Below are 20,626 nucleotides of genomic sequence, written 5' to 3' on the forward strand. Positions count from 1 at the left end.
TGGCATACATTTTGTACAAGAATCTAAAAACCATCAGAAAATTGTACCATAACATCTCCAATGCCAACCACATCACACTAACGTGAATCTCCAAGTCAGACTGTACCAAGTGGTTTAACTTCATATCGTGTGAACCACTCTCTATGTGGGGTCACATGGAATGAAGCCCCAAAGTCCAACAGCCATGTATGAGTAAGCGAGTGAGCCATATTCACCTCAACATAAGTAGCATCATCATCCACGACCAAAATGTCAACATCGTCATCGCATGTAGCATTTATTTGCTCTATTTTCTTTGAGGATGATGAACCAGTCACTTGCATAACATGCCCATCACCATGAGTTTTACCCCTTTCCTTTTCTCTTTCTTTGTTCTTCAAGGCATAACAATCCTTTTTCATATGACCTTTTTGTGATAGTAATGGCATTCCACAAGTCTCTAAATCTAGATTTGCTTCTGCTCTTATCATTTCCATGGTTATTTTTGGTTTGGCTTCTACCACGTTGTTGGTTCTTGCCATAACCAGAATCTCGTACATTATATGACTCTCCAACTTGTGAAATGACCTTAGATTTCCTACGGATTTCTTCACCCAATACTGCTCCACATATGTCATTATAGACCAATTTCCCATTTGGTGCACTAGCGCGAATAATGGTGCAAAATGTGTCCCATGAGCTAGGCAAAGTGCATAATAGAAATACACATTTTAGCTCATCATCCATAGTCATTTTTTGAGGTTGCAACTAAGACCATAATGCATCAAACTCATTTAGATGAGAAGCAACACTATCAGTGTCCTTCATGCGAAGGTCATTTTGTTTGCAGCAGTTTCCTTCTCATATGTGTTGCATAATTTTTTCCAAAGTTCTTTAGAATTTTTACTATCTAAAATATTGAAATAAACACTATCTTCCAAGTGCAATCTTATCATAGACATGGTCAACACATCAAGTTCCTCCCAATCATCATCATCCATGTCATCCAGCTTCTTCGCTTTGTCGCCTAGAGGCTTCGTTTGCTTTCTTTGAACCAATACATCATGCATCTGATTCTTCCACAAAGCAAAATTAGATCCATCAAATTTCCGGATCTCAATATGATATTTTCCCAAAAACGAATAGTTCTTACATGAACTATTGAGACCAACAAAAGTGCCACTAGATGCATCCAACATTTCGGACTCCATGGGAGTGAACAACAATATCAAACAACTAAGCACAAGAACTCAAGCAACTAGCCAACTTATTGCCCAAAAATCTCAAAATGATATCGTTAAGTGCATATATCAAACGCCACAATGCATGCACCTTCCAAAATATCAAGTACAACTAGCATTTGTTTCTAAAATCCCAAGTTGTAGGCATTTGCTATGCTTCCAAATTTATTTCAACTCTCTGTCGAATGTAGTGAGGTCTCCCACCACAACTTATTTCTAGTGAAAAATATGTCGAACAAGCGCAAGAGTTTAAATAAGAGAAATACCTGTGGATAGCAAACAGTTTTCTTATTGTCAAAGAGAAACCCAAAAATTGTAGATGCCCCAACAGTGAGTCGATGCTTCAACCAAGCAGCTCCAATCACCAACGTTGTTGCTACAATCTCCCAAGCTCTGTATTGTGAACTCCCATGGTCTCTATTGTGATCTCCCAAGCTTTGATACCACTGTTATAAATCGGTAGAATAGAGAGCGAAGAGAGAATAGTTCGGTGAAGACAAACTCTGTTTCAAAAAGGGGGGGGGAGGAACAAAAGAAAAACAATGGTTGTAAATTCTGCCTCACACACTAAGGAGTTTTTCTCACACACACCCTATATCTAGTAAAGGGGGGGAATTAAAGTAAAAAGTAAAACCAGAGCACATGCCATTTTGGCCTTTTCACACTATGTACATGTCTCTATGTACATATAACAATGTAGTTGGTTTCCATCAAAGACCTTATTATTGCAGGTTGTCCAAATGGTCCAGAGTGCCCAAAATCGTGTCCATTGGAGAAAATAGGCATTGTTGGATAGGACGCACTGAATTTGTCCAAATATCCAAAAGTGTTTGCCAAACCTTCGGCAAGGAAATATGTGATAAAGAGATGCACTTAATCTTTGTACAAATGTTGTAGTGAATGAGCAAGTCCATAATAAGTGTGGGACCGTTTCCAATCGTCCACCACATCTTGCACAATGCAGTGAGGCTGTCGATCTCTTTTGAAGATTCAACCCATTTCTATTTTAAGTAGTTCATACTACAACTCACTGGGCCTTCACAAGGGAATAACATTGTACCAACCAAGCCACAGGTTTGTGCCATTCTTATCATTTTGTTGATGACTCTCATCTGGTAAACTCCCTATCCTCAATGGCACAATACATCGCATGTTGTGAAATTAATGTGCATGCCGTGTGAAAATTTGAGTAGGACCACTAAGGACCTAGATTAGAGAAAATGATGTGCTTTATGGAGGGTCTTGATTTTGCATATGTGAGATGGCATGTGTCATGCTTTTTCTTACTATTTCCTTCTTGGTTTGTGGGGGTTGGAATGTGTGTTAGAACATGTAAATGCGAATTAGTATTGAGTGAGTGACTATGTGCTGAAGTGGAATTGAATTAGGGCAGTGTATATTAAAGAATTTGTAAGTAATGGGGTAATGCAAGTATATACGTGTAGTCGTTTTTCCTCATAAGCATATATGTATGTGCACTTGCAAGTAAATGAAGATGAGGTGGAGTGTGTTTTTTTGAGCTTTTGTTCAACAACTCAAAGGCCCTCTTACAACATTGTTCAAAGAAGTGTAGAATTCTAATAAGATACCTAATTTATGGAAATTGCCTCATTAATCTTATACTAAAAGTTCCCTCTTGTGTTTCGTTCTATCAATGGAGACCAATATAATTAATGGGTTGTTAAGTAGTAGTAAATGATCATGGATTACATGAAGGAACCAAAACAACAAATTTTAATGATACAACTAGATATAGAGAAGGCATATGATCATGTAAGTTGGTCTTCTGTTACCCAACTTATGTCTCATATGGGTTTTGATGTAAGGACGTCTCTCTCTTTTATGTTGGGGTTAGGTGTAGTGTCACATGTTATGTTAAATGGTGTATTTAGTCAAGCAATACCATTGACAATGTCACTAAGACAAGGACGCTCATTGAGTCCATTATTATTTGTCATTTTGTGGTAAGTTGCATGATGGGCAACATCTAGGAAAAAATAGTCGGTCTTGCTCTACCATCCAGAAAACAATTGATATCCCAAGCATTGGGAGATGATTCATTCTCGTTTCTCAAAGCTTTACCTAATAATATAGCCAAAGCCATGGATGAATGGAATGTGTTTGCTTATTAATATACGAAAGTCAAATTATGTTTATTAGATGCATTGAGTGATTTTGTTGATCTTGGATGGTGTCACCAAATATTAGATCAAGAATATGTATGCCAATAATTAGGTTACCCTATTCGTGTTGTATCTCGCCATCTCAAAGTTTGAACTAGATTTCGATTACAATATTGGATAAGTTTAAGTATTGGGAGTCTCAACCTTGGCAATTTAGCACTTGTGTTGAAGTGGTACAAGCAATTATGATCCTAATGATCTCTTAATTTTTGTCATTATTACCATGGACAAAGAAATCACTCGATCGCTTGGCTCATTCACTAAAATATAGGAAGAAAGATTCAAATTTGGAATGAGGAGTGTTTCATATAGCAATATATGTACCCTAAAACATTTAGCCACGTCGGTCTTAGTAAATTTAGAAGATCATATGGTGGCTCAAAAATATTTAACCTTTTAAAATGTATATGTGCATGCACTCAAGGACATAAATAATTTGTCATTTTGTAGAGAAGGTGGGTATATACCATGGGAAAACAAAATTTATAACTTTGTGGTGGCATGTTGGGGATAGTACTCAAACAAATAAATGTTCAAAATCAAATGGTTCAATAATTAGTGTGTCGTTGGCAACAATATTTGAAATGGTTCAATTGGAAAGCCCCTAAGTAATTTTTTGACAACAAATGTGTTAGCAACCTCAAGAATATTACATTAGGATGGAAAGAAAGTCTCAAGTTAGAGTTCAAATGAATTGTAAGGCTTTTTTTTTCCAAAAAAAAACTCCTTCCATTAGTTATAAAATTTTATAAATGAGAGTGTTATATAAAAATCCCTATAGGGACGCGATAGTTCCATCTTATGTGGATACCCACTGACTCAAGAAAGGGAGAGGACGACCATTGTTGGATGAAGGCTAGTCGTTGTCTTTCAACTCCATCGGATCCGCTCGTGAGGCCATCATATTGGCTCTTTAGAGTGGCTACAAATTCACTTCATATCTCTTGCATTAACATTGTTGGATGCATGGTTTGGTTAGAGAATACCCGTGTGCATCGTTGTTTCCATAGAATCCAATGAGTTATTGGGTTGATCAATTCCAACCATAGTTCTAGCCATACGTCCCATTCGTGTCATACTCAAACGCCAATATTCGTATCATACTCATACGTGAAAAGGCTCCAAGTATGATTGAAATCCATACGCGGTACATAGATATATTATATATACATATGGTGTATATGGTGTACATAGTGTGTGTGTGTGTGTGAGGGGGAGAGAGAGAGAGAGAGAGAGAGAGAGAGAGAGCGTGTGTGGTCTAGAGAGAGAAGCCCTGTTTTGCATGTGTGAGGAGACAGTGATTGAGTGTATATCTAGACTCTAGAGAGAGAGAGAGAGAGAGGAGCTATGGGTTTTGTCTGTGTGAGGGAGTATGTAATATGTATATTAGATATCTAGATTTTGTAGAGAGAGAAAATCTGTCAGTTCTCGTGTGAGAGAGAGAGAGTGTGTGTGTATGTGTGTCAGATGTCACTTCTATTCACAAAATATTATGAATATCAAAAATTAAAAAAACCAAAAAAAAGTCAAAAGAAAAAAAAAAAAGCCAAACGAATATCGCGTATCATACGCGTACGTTTGCAAACGTTCGCGTACGTCCAGTAAATTGGACGTACGCGAATATTAGGAACTATGATTCCAACACAACTTGAAATTTGGCATTAATAGGAGTTGAGTGGATATTGTCAATGGTGGGAAATAGAATCTCTTGTTCTTTTATCATCAAAGGCATCCCCTCTTCTTGATAGTCAACCCTTTCCACTGGGACCTGCCATGATAACCAACATGCATTTCCCCACTTGATTGTGCCTTGCACCTAGCACAACTGCAATTGGCAGCCAACCCCCGCCATATTCTATGGGTCTTTGGGCAGTCCCACAAGGCATGTCGGATTGATTTTGTTGCATTTGGGCATGCCACACAATTAGGAGAACTAAGGTTTCCATGATGCCATGCTCCAACCGATATCGACTTATGTATTAATAGCCATTGGAACATGGTAATTCGCTTAGCATGTTGTTGTTTCCAAAATTTCTGCCAAAACATAGTGATAGTTGTATGAGGAATATTGTTATGGGCATGACCATACTTTAAAACTTACCACGGGATATTATATGGTCATGTTCGTAACAAATATGATATGTGTGTCATACCTTTGCAGTAGCCAGCTGTCGGGCAGTTTGAGCGACTAGAATGTAGCAACCCAATCTAGTCATGAATTGAAAGAAAGGAATGGCTTTGCTTCCTTGACCTGCATAGATCGTGTCACGTCCATTGCAAAGGGTTCTAACTGACCTTACATAGCCATGTGTTTTCATGAGTACATATGTGTCATTCTAGTTGTACTTTGATCAGATCGGGATCTACAATCCATTTATGACCAGTATATGTGATTACTCGAATTGATATATTCAATGTTGGTGTCTCATTGTCTCGCAATTCGTGGCCTTCGATCTTGTCTGGTATTTCCTTACCTCTTGGGATCAAAGAAGCCTCCTCCTCATAGCCTATCCACTTCTCCATTATCGTCCTTTGATTAGTAGCTTCCCTAAGCAATAGAGCGTTAATAATTTCAGATATCATAGTCCATCCGTCGATGATTCCATGGAGTATATTGGATTGACCTTGTATTGGCAATGACAAACCATTCCCAACATTCTATACTCTTTCCTAGACCTTCTGCAATGTATCCCCATGACAACCCCTTACTTGATCCAATTAGTTGCCCAGATTCACCTATGATACATCAGTTCCATAGGATGTGTTGACTAAGCCATGTAGGTTCAGAATTAGGTTGATCGCACTAGAGCCCTCATCTTATGTCACACTACGCCTTCCACATCGATGCACTGAATCAATCCTCCAATTGGTGTGAGAAACGTGGTTTGAGATCCATGTTTAGAACTCGCACTCTCACCAAAGCCTCCTGGATATAGAATTTGCAGATGACAGCACAGTCTACATGCAAGGGGACTTTGAAAATCTAAAGAAGAGCCATGTTTTGCAAGAGGCCAAACGCCATGATCAATTGGCACAAATCCTATGCATTATGGCTTTCTCATGAAGCACATCTTGCATGGCACCCAAATCCCACTTTCAAGTGGATCAATCAAGGGGCGAGCACCAAATATTTGGGTTTCCAAATTGGATTCAACACTCCTCTAGAGACAATGAGTGCACCAATTATTCACTCCACTGGACAAAAGTTGATACATTGGAGCTCGAAAAAACTCTCGCTAGCAGGTCACATCATAGTGGCAAACTAGGTATTACTTGCAACATAATGGTACAGCCTATCATGTTGGACAATCTCCAAGGAAAGTATACATCAAATTCAACAACTAGTATGCAACTACATTTAGTCTGGTAAGGAAGATCATGCAACTCTAGCCAAGGTGGCGTGGCCCATACTCACATCACCTAAGTCAACAGGAGGATTGGATCTAGTTGATCCCCTCTCACAATCCTAAGTCAAGAGGAGGATTTGTGGTGCGAGGACTCCAACCAGGGGATGACTGCTAGAAAATGCTACTGCGGTTACGCTTCACTTACTTTGCCATGAAAAGGAGCCAATTAGGCCCCCCAAATGGGATGAATGGCAAGGCTTGGTTTGGTAGCTGTGAAAGATGTTATCTTAAAGTCATATAGGCAAATGAAGACCTTTCGAAACGTCAGAAGTAGGCTTCACATACCACATGGATATGGGAATATTTTGGCGACCAATATTGGCATTGCCTAGTCTACATTCTCCAATTCCAAAGTTAGTAGTGGAGGAATCATGAAAAGATTGGACATTCAGAAGTGAAAAAATGATAATTATGGTGTACACCAATGATGTGTAGCATAAGCTAGTTGAAGATAGGGTTTGATTAGCAAAGTAGTTTTTACATACATGCCTGATAGAGCTTGATTAGTGGTGGTGTGAAGTTTTAGATGTAAGATAGTATTCTCATCTTCCATTTGGTGCAAATGTGTTTCTTTGGCATGTGATGGTCAATGGGTTACCTTTGGTGATGGCTTTAAAACAAATATATACTTTGAATGGTATATGTTTTCTATACAATGATTGAGGAAGATGATAAACATAGGTTCATTACATGCCCAATTGCTAAAGCCATTTGGGTTGTTTTATCACAAATTTGGGCACCATTAACATGTACTTCATCACCTTTAAATGGGTTTTCATTGATGGTGAGTTCCACCCACCCCAATGTAACAAGTGGTGTTCAACTATCTTGGGTATTGAGGGATCTTATATAATTAGTGTTGAGAAATGGGTTCTTGTTGAGTTGGTAGGCACCACAACAAATATGTAAGTTGAAAGGAAAGTTGATTTGGCCATTTCGCATCTATGTCACATTGTTTCAGAATTAGGTAGATTTATGTCATCTCGTTTTACAACACGTAAGAGGGTTTACATTGCCATATTGCTTCTAATGAAATAATTGAGATAGCAAGGTTTTGTATTATCATCTTGTTTATATACAGACATATACTTAAGAGAGAGAGAGAGAGAGAGAGAGAGCATAGAATATATGTTTATGAGAGAACATGGCATCAAAAGTACAATGTACAATGTATGTATGCAGCCCAAATGCATTAGGAAGGAAAATGAAACACATATTGTGATTCAACATTCAAACTTAATAGAACACATGAAAGTTGGAGACACATGGATGTAGGATTGCCTAGTTGGTGAAGTTGTGGCAATTTGGGAACTACGGTAAGCTAGCAAGATATTTTGATAATATGCCCTAATAACATACTTCAACGCTTTGCTAATTTAAGCTTGGACATCACAAATATTGAAGTAGACGAAGGAAACGTACTGATGTAGAAGAAAAGGTGGTCTTTTCTTGGTGAACATCATAACTTGTTAATTCCCTATGGAACCTATGGGCTTGGAATTACTGAAGAAAAACAATATTCATCTATGACGCTAGTGAAGGGTCAAGTACCTCCATTCCCATTGTGACACTATTCCCATAATCTTCAAAGAGGCCATATTTGACATTGTTGTGATGTAAGATACTTGAAATGATTTCACATTACATTCATTCTTGCTCTACATGCCAAAGAACATTATAACAAATTGGGAAAGTGCACCAAAAACAGCCATGTCTATCAGTTTCAAGTATTAATCATCAGTCAAATGTCATAACATAGTTGTGCTAGAGTTACGTTCTCACTATGAAGAAAAAGCTTTCGTAAGTATAAATAAAATAACATCAAAAATATCACTATGAAGAATCGGATATATTGTTCAATATCAACCCTTAGGTTGGGGTACCTGTGACAATGAGTTCATGGCAATATCTTGGGATGGATGATGCCCTGGAAAAGGTTGAACACTAAACAATATAGGGAAGCTTATATTAACACTATTGTTACCATGTTACAATTCATGTCATAAAGAATGTCAAAGTGGGAGTTCGGCCTTTGGCTATGTAAACACAAACTAGATGGCACTATTCTAAGTGATCTCTTATTCATACATTCATTCAATGTATGTAGGCTTTAAGTTTGGTTTGAAGCCCGAAAGGAAAATCTCACTGTACTGTATTAAGCAATTGCGTGAATGCATATATGCAGAAACATTATGCATCTCAGGTGTCAAAACTATTGTGCACATGGAGGAATGCTCATAAATATGATTTACAACTTAGTATGACTTCGCAAATATTGCAACCTCTTGTGCAGCCTCCTGAGTCATGAAGCACACACCACAATGACTCGGTTGTTCAAATGGATAGCATCTCAAAGTAGCTCCTGTTTCCTCCTTTATCCGATTCTCTTCCTGGTCACTGCAACATTACCTCAATGATCTTTCTCTCTCTCTAGGCCTTTATTTTTTTATCGAACCTGTACTACAGCTGGATTCAAATCCCACCCGTGCTTATATGAAGGGGGTGGCTTTTAAATACCCCCTCTCATATAAAGGCTAATGTTGACTCTTTTTTCGTATAATGTTTATTATGATCATATACAGTTTATCATTGGATGTTAAAACATTTACCTTAGTGAACATAAATTTGTGAACAAAAATAATAGACAAAAAGACAGCACTATTTGTATACCTTCCAGCCCATGGTCCCCTTGCCCATTTGCCTACACTGATAGCAGACTTTAATTCCTCATATGATCCCACATCAACAATATTGCTGAGAAAAGGAACAAGTGTTTTTACATTATTGAAGTAACTAAAAATAATGATAAACAAGTAAATCATGAAGAGGAAAATATTGTGTAGTAAATCTACCTGTCACGGAATGAAATTGCTATACTTAGAAGGTTTTCTTGAACATCCTGTAATTTTTCTTTCACAAAACTTGCCAGTGTAAGAGGGTCCATGGAGATGCCAAACATTTTTCCACTCTTCCCTGGTACATCTCTTCTTGAGATCACGACCGTGTTGTTGGCAACATCCCGAGGACCAATTTCAATTCTCAAAGGCACTCCCTGGAAATTCAATAAAGAAATTATGAACAATTTCATTATTAAGTCTTTCCTTTTAGTTGGTGATTATTATCTATCAACTGTTTTCAAATTTCATATCCTACCTAAATTTACAAAACTATATGATAATGTCATCATGGGTGAGTAAAGTCTATTGTTGAACTAATTGCCATTGGAACACTCAAAAGCTTGTTAGAAGAAACTAAAATGTTATTTCAAATCAATCCTCAAGTTCACCTTCTAGCTGTTTAAAAAAAGGAAATCAATCAGTACCCCATCAAGGGCGTTTCTTTCATTGCCTTTATAACTGGACGTTTGAGATGAAAAACTAACTGATAGATAAGTTGATAAACAGATAAAAAGGTCATTATAATACAAGATTGGGTTTAGATTATAAACTGAGGTTTCACAATTTTTAGGAAGAAAATACCTTCATCTCCCAAAAATTGAACTTCCAGCCAGGAGTCCTCTGATCTGATTCATCAAGCTTCACACGAATGTTTTCCCGTTTAAGATGGTTCTCCACACTGAGCGCAGCTGATAATACCTTCTCTTTCTCTTCGTCATTTTTCCAAATGGGAACAATTACTACCTGCAGGTACATGCAAAAGTTAATCTGATGCAACGTCATCGAAGCAATACTGATGTACCTGCTCTTTGTAATACCTGCACTGGAGCCAGCTTGGGAGGCAACATCAAGCCCGTATCATCACCATGTGTCATGATTACTCCACCCACCATGCGTGTGCTAATTGCCCATGAGGTTTGCCAGATGTACTGATTTTCTCCTTGGTTGTCAAGAAACTGAAGATAACGAACGGGCATCTATCTTTCTCTCTCTCTCACCACGGAAGAAAAAGACGATTTCATTCACAAGTTTAGAGATAATGAGTACAAGACTTGAAGGCTCTTTATCTCATTGATCTAGGAGACCCACGCTCCACCTCCCAGAAATGGAAACATATAGCTCTTCATTATGAAACAAAGAAGGAAAAACGTGTCTAGTTCTTCAACAAAAAGTTGCTGAAGAGTACTAAGCTATGACAACGAATGACCTCACATCCCTTTGAATTAAGAAGAAAAAGTGACAAGCTTGTGGAGGTTCATGTGCCCCGGCAAGCTGGAAAATGGGCTGTCTGCCTAGAGGGGAGAGCAACTGTAGTATATCTTTGTAAGCCCAAGTCTGATTAGATACCAAATGCCTATATATGAACTATTAGTACATTTGAAGTCCTCACTTCATTAATATCTGCACCAAAACTACTTTTACAGTATTGATAATCTCAGTTTAGTTTTTTATTAATATTCACATGTGCATGTGTATCAACTTTTGGACCCCATATATACCTTCAATGTATTCCATGAACGTAAAGATGACTTTTCTTTTTGTTTTTATTTCTTTGTATTATGGATGTGCCCCAGTGATAAGCCAAGTTTTTAATCTACTACTTTACCAATGGTAAGGATTACAGCTGTACTAAAGTAGTAAGCCAATCTCAAGTTTGTGCGAGTGGTAAGACAAGTTTTTAATGCACTATTTTATTAACAGTAAGTATTACACCTGTACCATGGTAGAAACCCAATCTTTTTATCAAGAACCAGTGCACCAGGGCTCAAATCTCACAAGTGTTACAAATTTACTAAATGACTGGAAAATGTAGGAGTTGAAGGTATCGCCTTTGGTATCTGCCGGACAACCTTACCAACTTGGCTACATCCATCTGGACCCATGCACAAGAATCCAATTCTTATTAATAGCACCAATTTACTGGACGACACTGTGGAATGTAGGGGTTGGGCATATGACCTTGCCTCCACTGGACAACCTTATCAAGTCAGCTATTAACCTCCTGGTCTCTCCCTCTCCCTCATAAGCTTCTGCATTATTTGTCTCATAGTTTAATTTTGGCCTGTAGAAGCTTTCGGTATTTCTCTTTTCCCTTTTTGCTGGAGGATTGCATATAAATACATATCGACAAGATTACCATCAACATTGCATTAGCTGCGAATATCAGACCAGGGGATGGATATGATGTGACTGAAATACCCTTCTTTCTTTGTATTATGTAATGTGTAGGGGTAGGGGTAGAAACATATAACTGATCCATCCCATGGGCATGTTGGAAGTGTGGGTGTAGCAAACTGAGACATTTCTACAATAATTTAAAGATCTACTAAAATAGTTTTATATGCCAGTCAGGACGCTAGATCTAGCTGTCTACTGAAATCCAGCCAATTAATAATATCCACGAGCAATGCTGGCTACATTTCTCAAGGCAAATACAGTATTATAGTTATAATTAGCTACCAGTCCACAGACCTGAGTGTCAAATGCACGAGAGAAATTCTGTCCAAGATGGTGGCTTGTTCCTGCTTGTAGGGCCTTCTTATCACCCATCATTGCTTCAATGGTGTATGTGTGAATTGCACCAGCAAAGGTTTCCAGCCGTGATTTTCTACCAACAATAACTGGAATAGCAGCTTCCTCAAATGCAAACTTGCGATAGATTTCAATCATCTGGAGTGCCTGAAGAACATGGGAAACAAATTGCATTACTATTTTCAGCATAAGAATAAATCCTCTTTTCAAACAATAGATTATAAATTTTGTCAGTTAGTCCCTAGCCAAACTCAGATCTTTCCACCCATCTATGTGATAGATGAACTGTAATATGCACATGTCTTGCTGTTATTGTACAGGGTTTGCTGGTGGTACATCCATCCTAAAGGTTCCAATAATTATGTTGAGCTTTCAAAGACAGAATTCCTTCGATGAGTAAGAGATGCCACCGTCACATGGTGCACCTACTTTTCTAGTTTAAACTGAGAACATCCTCCTATCCAGTATGTTCAATTTATTGTAAAAGCAGGAGTAAATGCTATGAACTTTTTACCTCCTCCTCTGCTTCCTCTTCAGTTGCATGGCCTGTATGCCCCTCTTGCCAAAGAAATTCAAGAGTCCTCACAAAAGGCTTTGTTCGCATCTCCCATCTGGTAACATTCACCCACTGTAATGAATAGAGACAGCCAGTAAGAATTCTTCATTGGTACACCTTTTATTGAATTGATCATTTATACAAGTGATATCTCCTCACCTGATTTATTTTCAATGGTAAATCTCGATAACTATGTATCCATTGAGTAAACATGTGGTTGACAATTGTCTCGCTAGTAGGTCGTACCTAACCCACCCCTCCATTCAAACCAGAAACAATTGTACATCATCATCTTTCTTCATAATTGCCCAAAACACATTGCAAAATGCAAATTAGAGGGTGATAGCATGGTCTGTTCACTTAGAAACTGATGTTTGATTTTTCACTAATCTTTTATTTTAATCTCCACACATATGATCCCTACACATGAATATATGTCACTGGTGCCAACTTGATTCATCGTTGAACCAAAAAATGAACAGACACACACATATGCATATATATATGCAGATGCACAACTTAATGTGCACCATATCAAAAAAATGCAAAGATGGTCCAGTCCAAAATTTATACATAGATAAGAAATTATGTTGTGCCCAAATTCGTAAAGGAAGAAAAACTGAAAACATAGTGAGCTCTATTTGCTCACTCGCCACTCTTCCAATCCTTGTAGTTCAGTTAACTGTGGTACTGAGTGGTTAAGTCAAAAATAGTATTACGTGTTGTTTACTAAGTAAGAGCTTTACATTCAATAACAGCAAGTTTGCATTGGCTCATGCAAAATTCCCCATTTCTCAAGCACAAAATTCCCCATTTCTCAGCAAGTTTGCATTGGCTCATGCAAAATGCAAAGATGGTCCAGTCCAAAATTTATACATAGATAAGAAATTATGTTGTGCCCAAATTCGTAAAGGAAGAAAAACTGAAAACATAGTGAGCTCTATTTGCTCACTCGCCACTCTTCCAATCCTTGTAGTTCAGTTAACTGTGGTACTGAGTGGTTAAGTCAAAAATAGTATTACGTGTTGTTTACTAAGTAAGAGCTTTACATTCAATAACAGCAAGTTTGCATTGGCTCATGCAAAATTCCCCATTTCTCAAGCACAAATCATGGCATTGTTTGATTGATGAAAGCAAGGTGATCTTATTAAGAAGTTTCATACTTACCACTAATTTTTCTTCAAGCTCCTTGCCACCACCAATAGTGACCAATGCAAGCTCTGGACTAAAACCCTCAACATGACTAGCTTCTTTCTCAATAAAAGAATAAGGAATGAACTGCATCCAAAAGGTATTGATAAAAGTGTTGAATGATAAGAATGGGTAACAAAGATACAGTCTTGTTTGTCATCTTTCACCTGTGGAAAATACATATTGGAATGGCCAGTCTCCTTGAATTTTACATTAAGGTAATCCTGAAATCAAAGAAATTTGCATCATGACATTGTAGAAAAACAATAGAATGTATGAATTATACATCCCCTCATTATCCAAAATACCCATTCCTATTATTTCATGAGTGAAAAGGGAAGTCTGTCGAATTAGGTAAAGAAACTTTTCCCCGACACATATTGATTGGTATTTTATCATAATGTAGCTGACTTTGGATTGGTACAATTGGAATAAAAGATACTCGATGCAATGTTGGATTGAAGATCAAATAGGGAACAAAACAAGAGAAATGTGAATATCTACTAAATTTCTAGAACTAAATTGTATTATCTTATATATCCTTGTATTTCAAGGAAACTTTCTATTATATTGAAAGTTTTCCCAGATAATGTTCCAAGAGTCCACGTAATAGCATTTAAATCAGCAAAGAATAACAGATAATCACAGCAAACTTGCATTTTAGATCAATCAATATGTAGTTTTCTTACACCACTCCTCAGAAGGCATGAAAAGGAAACTTGGCTTCTCAAAGGGAACAGGAAAGTCAAATAAATAAGCTTTCTACTACATTCTGATAAATTGTGTTATCTTACTCATTCTGTATTATTTCACAGAAACTCTGCCACCTAATAATGAAACTCTTCTGAATGACTTCCCAAACTGATTGCAGAGATACAATGCTCAAATAGATCAATACTTACCTGAATGGTTCCCAAATGGTATTACTATACGGCCTTATTAGAATAAGATAAATGATATAATCACAGCAAAGTTGCATTGAAGATCATACAGATTATAGCACACAACAAAATTTATTCTACGCATTTCCTATAAATTTCTTCTTTTTCTCCTAATTTAATACATTTCATGCATGAAACAGGAACTTGGCCAGGTATGTATGTGATTCCTCACGAACTTCAAGAGAAAAAAAAAAGGGGAAGTAGCTGGAAAACAAATAGATGAATAGATTTAAATTGGATAGCCATAGCATCACAGGTAATCAAAAAGAAGAGTTGCATAGACGATCAAACACAGTATACCTGGATGCTTTTGGAAATGCACAATCTCTGGAGAATAACATATACGCATAGAGAATATTGCATTGAATATCATAGTAGACAGATAGAATTTACCTGAATGGCTTCCCAGATGGCATAACCATAAGGTCTGATGACCATGGTTCCTCGGACAGGTCCATAGTCAGCAAGCTCAGCAGCAGCGATGACATCGAGATACCACATATTGAAATCTTGGCTTCGAGCAGTAACTCCCCCATCTTGCCGAGATTTCTTCTGGCTACTGGATCCTTCTTCTTGTGCATTCTTCTCCTTCGCCTTCTCCTTCTTTTCCTTGTGAACCTGGTTCTGAGCGGAGAGAGATGAAACGGTGAGAGGGGAGGCCCGGCGGTGGAGATGGGACCCTGCTCCGGCTCCTCCTCGACGGCGGTGTAGCAGGGGGGAGGAATCGAGGAAGAAGAAGAACGGGGAGGAGCAAAGGTGAGGCGAAGAAGAAGAAGAAGAAGAAGAAGAGGAGGAGGAGGAGGAGATGATCCTGATGCGAGAGGCAGCTATGGCAGCAATGGGGGATCCCACACAGCAGTGAAGGCGGAGGCTACCAGCAGCCATAGCCATGACAGAAGAGTTCAGTTCTCTCTCTCTCTCTCTCTCTCTCTCTCTCCTTGTGGATATGGTGCTTGCTCTGTTCCACACCCACCCCACCTCTCTCTCTCTCTCTCTCTCTCTCTCTCTCTCTCTCTCTCTCTTTGTGTGAATCCTGGGGGCTGGGGGCTGGGGTCTGGGACCTAGGACCTAGGACCTGGGACCTGGGATCTAGCCTCTGGAATTTGGGATCTGGAATCTGGGATCTTGGATCTGGCTTTGCTCGGGGATCTATGTAGTGCAAAAAACTTTAGGGTTTTTTGTTTTTTATTTTTATGGAATGACCTGTCGGCACGTACTTTACCTATGGATCGAAGACAACTACGTTGGGGGGGCACGTAGAAATAAATGAATGGTAAGAAAGCGGCATCCTCCTTGTCCTTCTGGAGAAGGGAAGGGTGGGGTGGGGGTGGGGATGTCTCACCCACTCGTGGAATCCCACTCTATAAATAACTTATTGGTAGAGGCTGAATGGATAAGGATCGTTGGTTCATACTGCACAACAATAGGAAAGTCGAGACTTCTATCGTTTTGTTCTGAATACAGGCTACGGTTCCCTCCTTCTCTACTCTTCCAGATGCGGCAGAACCTTATGATAATGATATGTTACACATGAGCAGCGCTACGTAGAACAATATGGTTGATGGTCACGTAGTGACATGCGTTCCCTCCTCGCGTGTTTCCATCTTCATACCTTTACATTCTAGTCACATCAATGTTATGAACACATGTGGTGTTTTGTTGGTTGGAATTATGGCATCTCCTTATTATTATAAACAATGGTTTATCGTAGATGAATATGGTGCATCTAGAGAAAAATGTTTTGATGTAGTTGAATATGGTGTCTCGAATGGTGTGGCATTCTTATTGGTTTGGAAATACATCTCAATCCTTCTTGAGGGAAAAGGATTGAGAGTCGACACAAAAATGAAAAAGGTATGTGCATGGAAACTGAACTCGAACATGGTCAAATGCAACATATTGTCACGACCCAAGCTTCGAAGACGAAGTCAATGACTAAGAAAAGAATATAGTAACAAACAAGAAGACAATAACAAGACAAGATGACAAGAATTTGTATTATCATAAACCAAGATTGGATGAAGGCTGGTGTTGAACCAAATCTTCGACTTATATAGTGTACAGAGGATTGTGCATGATCGCCATTTGGCATACATGTTGTGTGCCACTTGGCCTACATGCATGCATGCCATTTGGCGGTCATCTACGATGTCTAGGGTCCCATAAATTCTTTGTAGAGAATTGGATATGATTCTTGTGCAGCGTGAGAGATGTGTGTTATGTGTATGTGTGAGAGGAAAGAGATGAGAGAAGAGAATACACAAGATAGATAAATGGGGAAAAAAATGTACTCAAGAAGAAAGTGTACATTAACAAGGAGAATAGTAAATACAAAATGTAGCATTACAAGGAGTCACAACTGACACTTTGTGAAGTAGGAGGAGGGTGCTTTATATAAGGTCACCCTCTCTCTTCATTAACTCACTACAATGTATACTCTCTCTCTAGAACATTGAGGAATGTGAAGACTCATTAGTTATGGGGAATATGGAACTCATTAGTTATGTGTCATAGAATATGATTTTATGACACATAGTTAATGTGTAGAGAGTAGTGATGTAACTTTTGACATTTGAGTGCTCATAGATTCTCAAAGGATGTGTTCACACACAATGTTAGGTTGAGCTTGATTCTCAACATGTCCCCTCAAGTTCAACTCGGGCGGTTCCTTTTGGTTGATGTCCGCTTCGGCTGGTATCCGGTTCTCTCTTGTACTCCCCCTCAAGCTTGGCAAGTCAAGGATCATCAATCCAAGGTCTGACGTGAATTGTCGAAGCTTGTCGGCTCCTAAGGCTTTGGTGAAGATGTCGGTTGTTTGAAGATGTGTGTTGATGTGTTGAAGATCAACATCTCCTTCCTGAATGCGCTCTCGAATGAAGTGATAATGCACTTCGATATGTTTCGCGCGTGCGTGGAACACCAGGTTCTAAGCCAGATAAATACTGCTCATGTTGTCATAGTAAAGGGGAATCAGATCCTTCAATATCCTCTTGAGCTATACGGCTTCACATGCAGCAACGATTGTGCCCCTGTATTTGGCCTCTGTGCTCGAAAGAGTGACAATTGGTTGCTTCTTGCTACTCCACAAAATCGCTCTCTTGCCGAGGGAGAAAACAAATACGGAGATCAATCGTCGATTGGCTCTGTAGCCGGCCTAGTCAGCATCTGTGTATCCTTCGAGTGGAATTGGTGTGGCCGATCTGTAGAGAATACCATGGTCCATCATTCCACTCACATATCATAACACTCACTTAGCACAATCGAAATGATATATCTCGCGGAGTTTGCATGAATTGGCTAAAGAGGCCGACCGAATAGTTGAGGTCGGGTCGAGTGATCGTTGTCATTATATGACAAGGCTCGAACCCATGACATCATGTTACATGGGTGGAGCTCTTGACCATTAGATTATATGTTGTAATACGAAGAATATTATTTTCATTCAAGTTTTACTATAGAAAATTGATGTATATTCCATATTTCTCTAGAACATTCTAGAAACTTCAGGAGTACTCCTAAGAACACTATAAAAGGAGGCACAAGGCATTATTCTGAACCAAATTGGTTCAACGCTAGTCTTAAGCCTCCTAGCTACTATTGTATATTCTCTTAACATAATATATATCTTTTATTATCATCATTCTCTCTCTCTCTCTTTCCTTCTCTCGAGAGTTCTACACCTCCATTAGTACTAATCCTCATCTTTTAGTACTAATTCCTTCTCTGTCTTAGTACTGCTCCTGATAGTTTGAACCGATTTACCGTCTCCTTTCTTCTCTTCCTTTATCTTCTTACTTCTCCCTCCCTTCATACTAATATATTATTCCTCTTTTCTCTCATACTAGGGCCACTGTCAACGCTCAAGAATATCAATCCGTTTTTTCGGAGTTGCAATGCTTGAAAGAGAAGTTTCTCTCATTGGAACAATAAAATCAATAATTGTTGGGGGAGCTTCAACAAATCTCCTTAGAGAAGCAGCAGACGCAACAACAACATGGGGAAATAGTGTTACGCGTGCAACAACTCGAAGCAACCATAGTAGTGATGCAATAACAAGGACCCAGTATGCGAGGGGTTCATACAGAACCCAAGATTGGCCTTCCCATGAAATTCAATGGAACGCGATCGCAGTTTAGAGGATTCCTTAATCAGATACGATTAGTCATTCAAGTGCATCCTTCCTGATATCCCACCGATGCATCACGAGTGGGTTTAGTAGGCACGTTGTTAAGTGGCTCAGCTTTGGCATAGTTCGCTTCGTTGTTAGAAAAGGAATCTCCTTTACTAAACAATTTTGAAGAGTTTTTAAGTGAGTTTAAAGCCTAGTTTAGAGATATTGACAACATAAGGACAACAATCAACAAAATCTGACGATTACGTCAAGGTGATCGTCCAGCCTTCGCATACACTGCATATTTCTGCCTACTTGCCTCCGATATCCCCTAGGATGACCAAGCACTAATGGAGCAATTTCGTTATGGTCTACGTAACGATGTCAAGGATTTACTCTTGACCTTCCCTGAAGAACCAAAGTCATTGACAAAAGCAATCAGTCGCGCAGTGAGATGCGACAACCGTCTTTTTGAACGATGTTCAGAATGTCAATTCCAGATGCCAAGGGCAAGATCAGAGCCCACCTACACCTCAATGGTAGCAAAACCTTTTCCAAGGGAGTCATATAATGCGTCTCCAGTGAATACTCCAACTCCGATGGAAAATTGACACTACACGTCGCTGCGGACCATTATCGGAAGAAGAAAAGCAACGAGCCGAGCAAATCGACTATGTCTTTATTGCGGTGGACCAGGGCATATTGTAGTGAACTGTCCCCATAGGCCAAGAAGTCAGGTAAACCAAATAGTTGTTAGTTCTAATTGTACTAAATCCGAGTCTATTTCAGTAGGAATATCTGATAGTCAATAGTACTAATAGCCCAAATCTATCGAACAAATTTGATGTCCTCAGTCAATTAAAAGAAGAGTTAAATGACTAAGCCCAACCAAAATAGGAGACGTTTGGTTGGACAGCCCTAGATTTGTGCAGCCCATTAGTGGTTCCATTCCCTCTAAGCAAGTTAGCAATGTGTTCTTAGCCCAAGTAACAGTTAGTACCTCTCTAGTGCATGTCTCAGCACTCCTAGATTCCGGAGCTAATTCTTGCTTCATGGATAGGAATTTTTCCCTAGCTCATCAGATATCCCTAAGAAAACTCTTGTGTCCAGCCTCTGTAGTGGTCATTGATGGTCGTCCCATTGCTTCCGAAAATATCATAGAAGAGTCAGAGCCTGTTAATATTGTCCTAGATAATTTAGCGTGTGTAGTATCCTTTAATATAATTTGTATCCTAGAACATCCCATTGTTTTGGGATTACCATGGTTCGAATTAACCCAGATATAGATTGGAGAACAAGAGAAATCCGGTATCGACAAACCCGAGGATCTACTTATAAGATTGCAACCATTTCGCTACATCAGTTGCGTGAGGAAGGACGTAAGGAAGAAATGTTTCTCTTCGTAGTACTAGTAAAACCCTCCAACACTACCAAAGAGGAGTCCATCGTTCAACTTCCAGAGAAGTATCGTCATTATGTCGATGTGTTTGATAAAGTACAAGCCAATACGCTTCCTCACCATCGACCGTATGATTGCCCCATTGATTTACAATCGGGAAAAGAGCAACCATGGGGACCGATCTAGAAT

General features: G+C 38.9%; 1 protein-coding gene across 1 annotated transcript; it reads right to left on the minus strand.

The window, feature by feature from the left end:
* Nucleotides 1–8,747: 8,747 nt before the first annotated feature.
* OVA6 (Class II aaRS and biotin synthetases superfamily protein) lies at nt 8,748–15,837 on the minus strand. The gene is made up of 11 exons (XM_087329199.1): nt 15,321–15,837; nt 14,154–14,210; nt 13,963–14,073; nt 12,955–13,041; nt 12,754–12,867; nt 12,180–12,386; nt 10,526–10,663; nt 10,290–10,451; nt 9,663–9,862; nt 9,481–9,564; nt 8,748–9,207 (listed from the first exon to the last, which is right to left on the minus strand). The coding sequence occupies exons 1-11, from the start codon at nt 15,816–15,818 to the stop codon at nt 9,066–9,068; spliced, it is 1,800 nt and encodes a 599-aa protein (XP_087185325.1). The 5' UTR covers nt 15,819–15,837; the 3' UTR covers nt 8,748–9,065.
* Nucleotides 15,838–20,626: the final 4,789 nt, after the last annotated feature.

The sequence above is a fragment of the Azolla caroliniana genome, unplaced genomic scaffold, assembly GCF_043228905.1.
Source record: "Azolla caroliniana isolate FFs.n. ecotype wild unplaced genomic scaffold, voAzoCaro1.0.p SCAF_13, whole genome shotgun sequence".
NCBI lineage: Eukaryota > Viridiplantae > Streptophyta > Polypodiopsida > Salviniales > Salviniaceae > Azolla > Azolla caroliniana.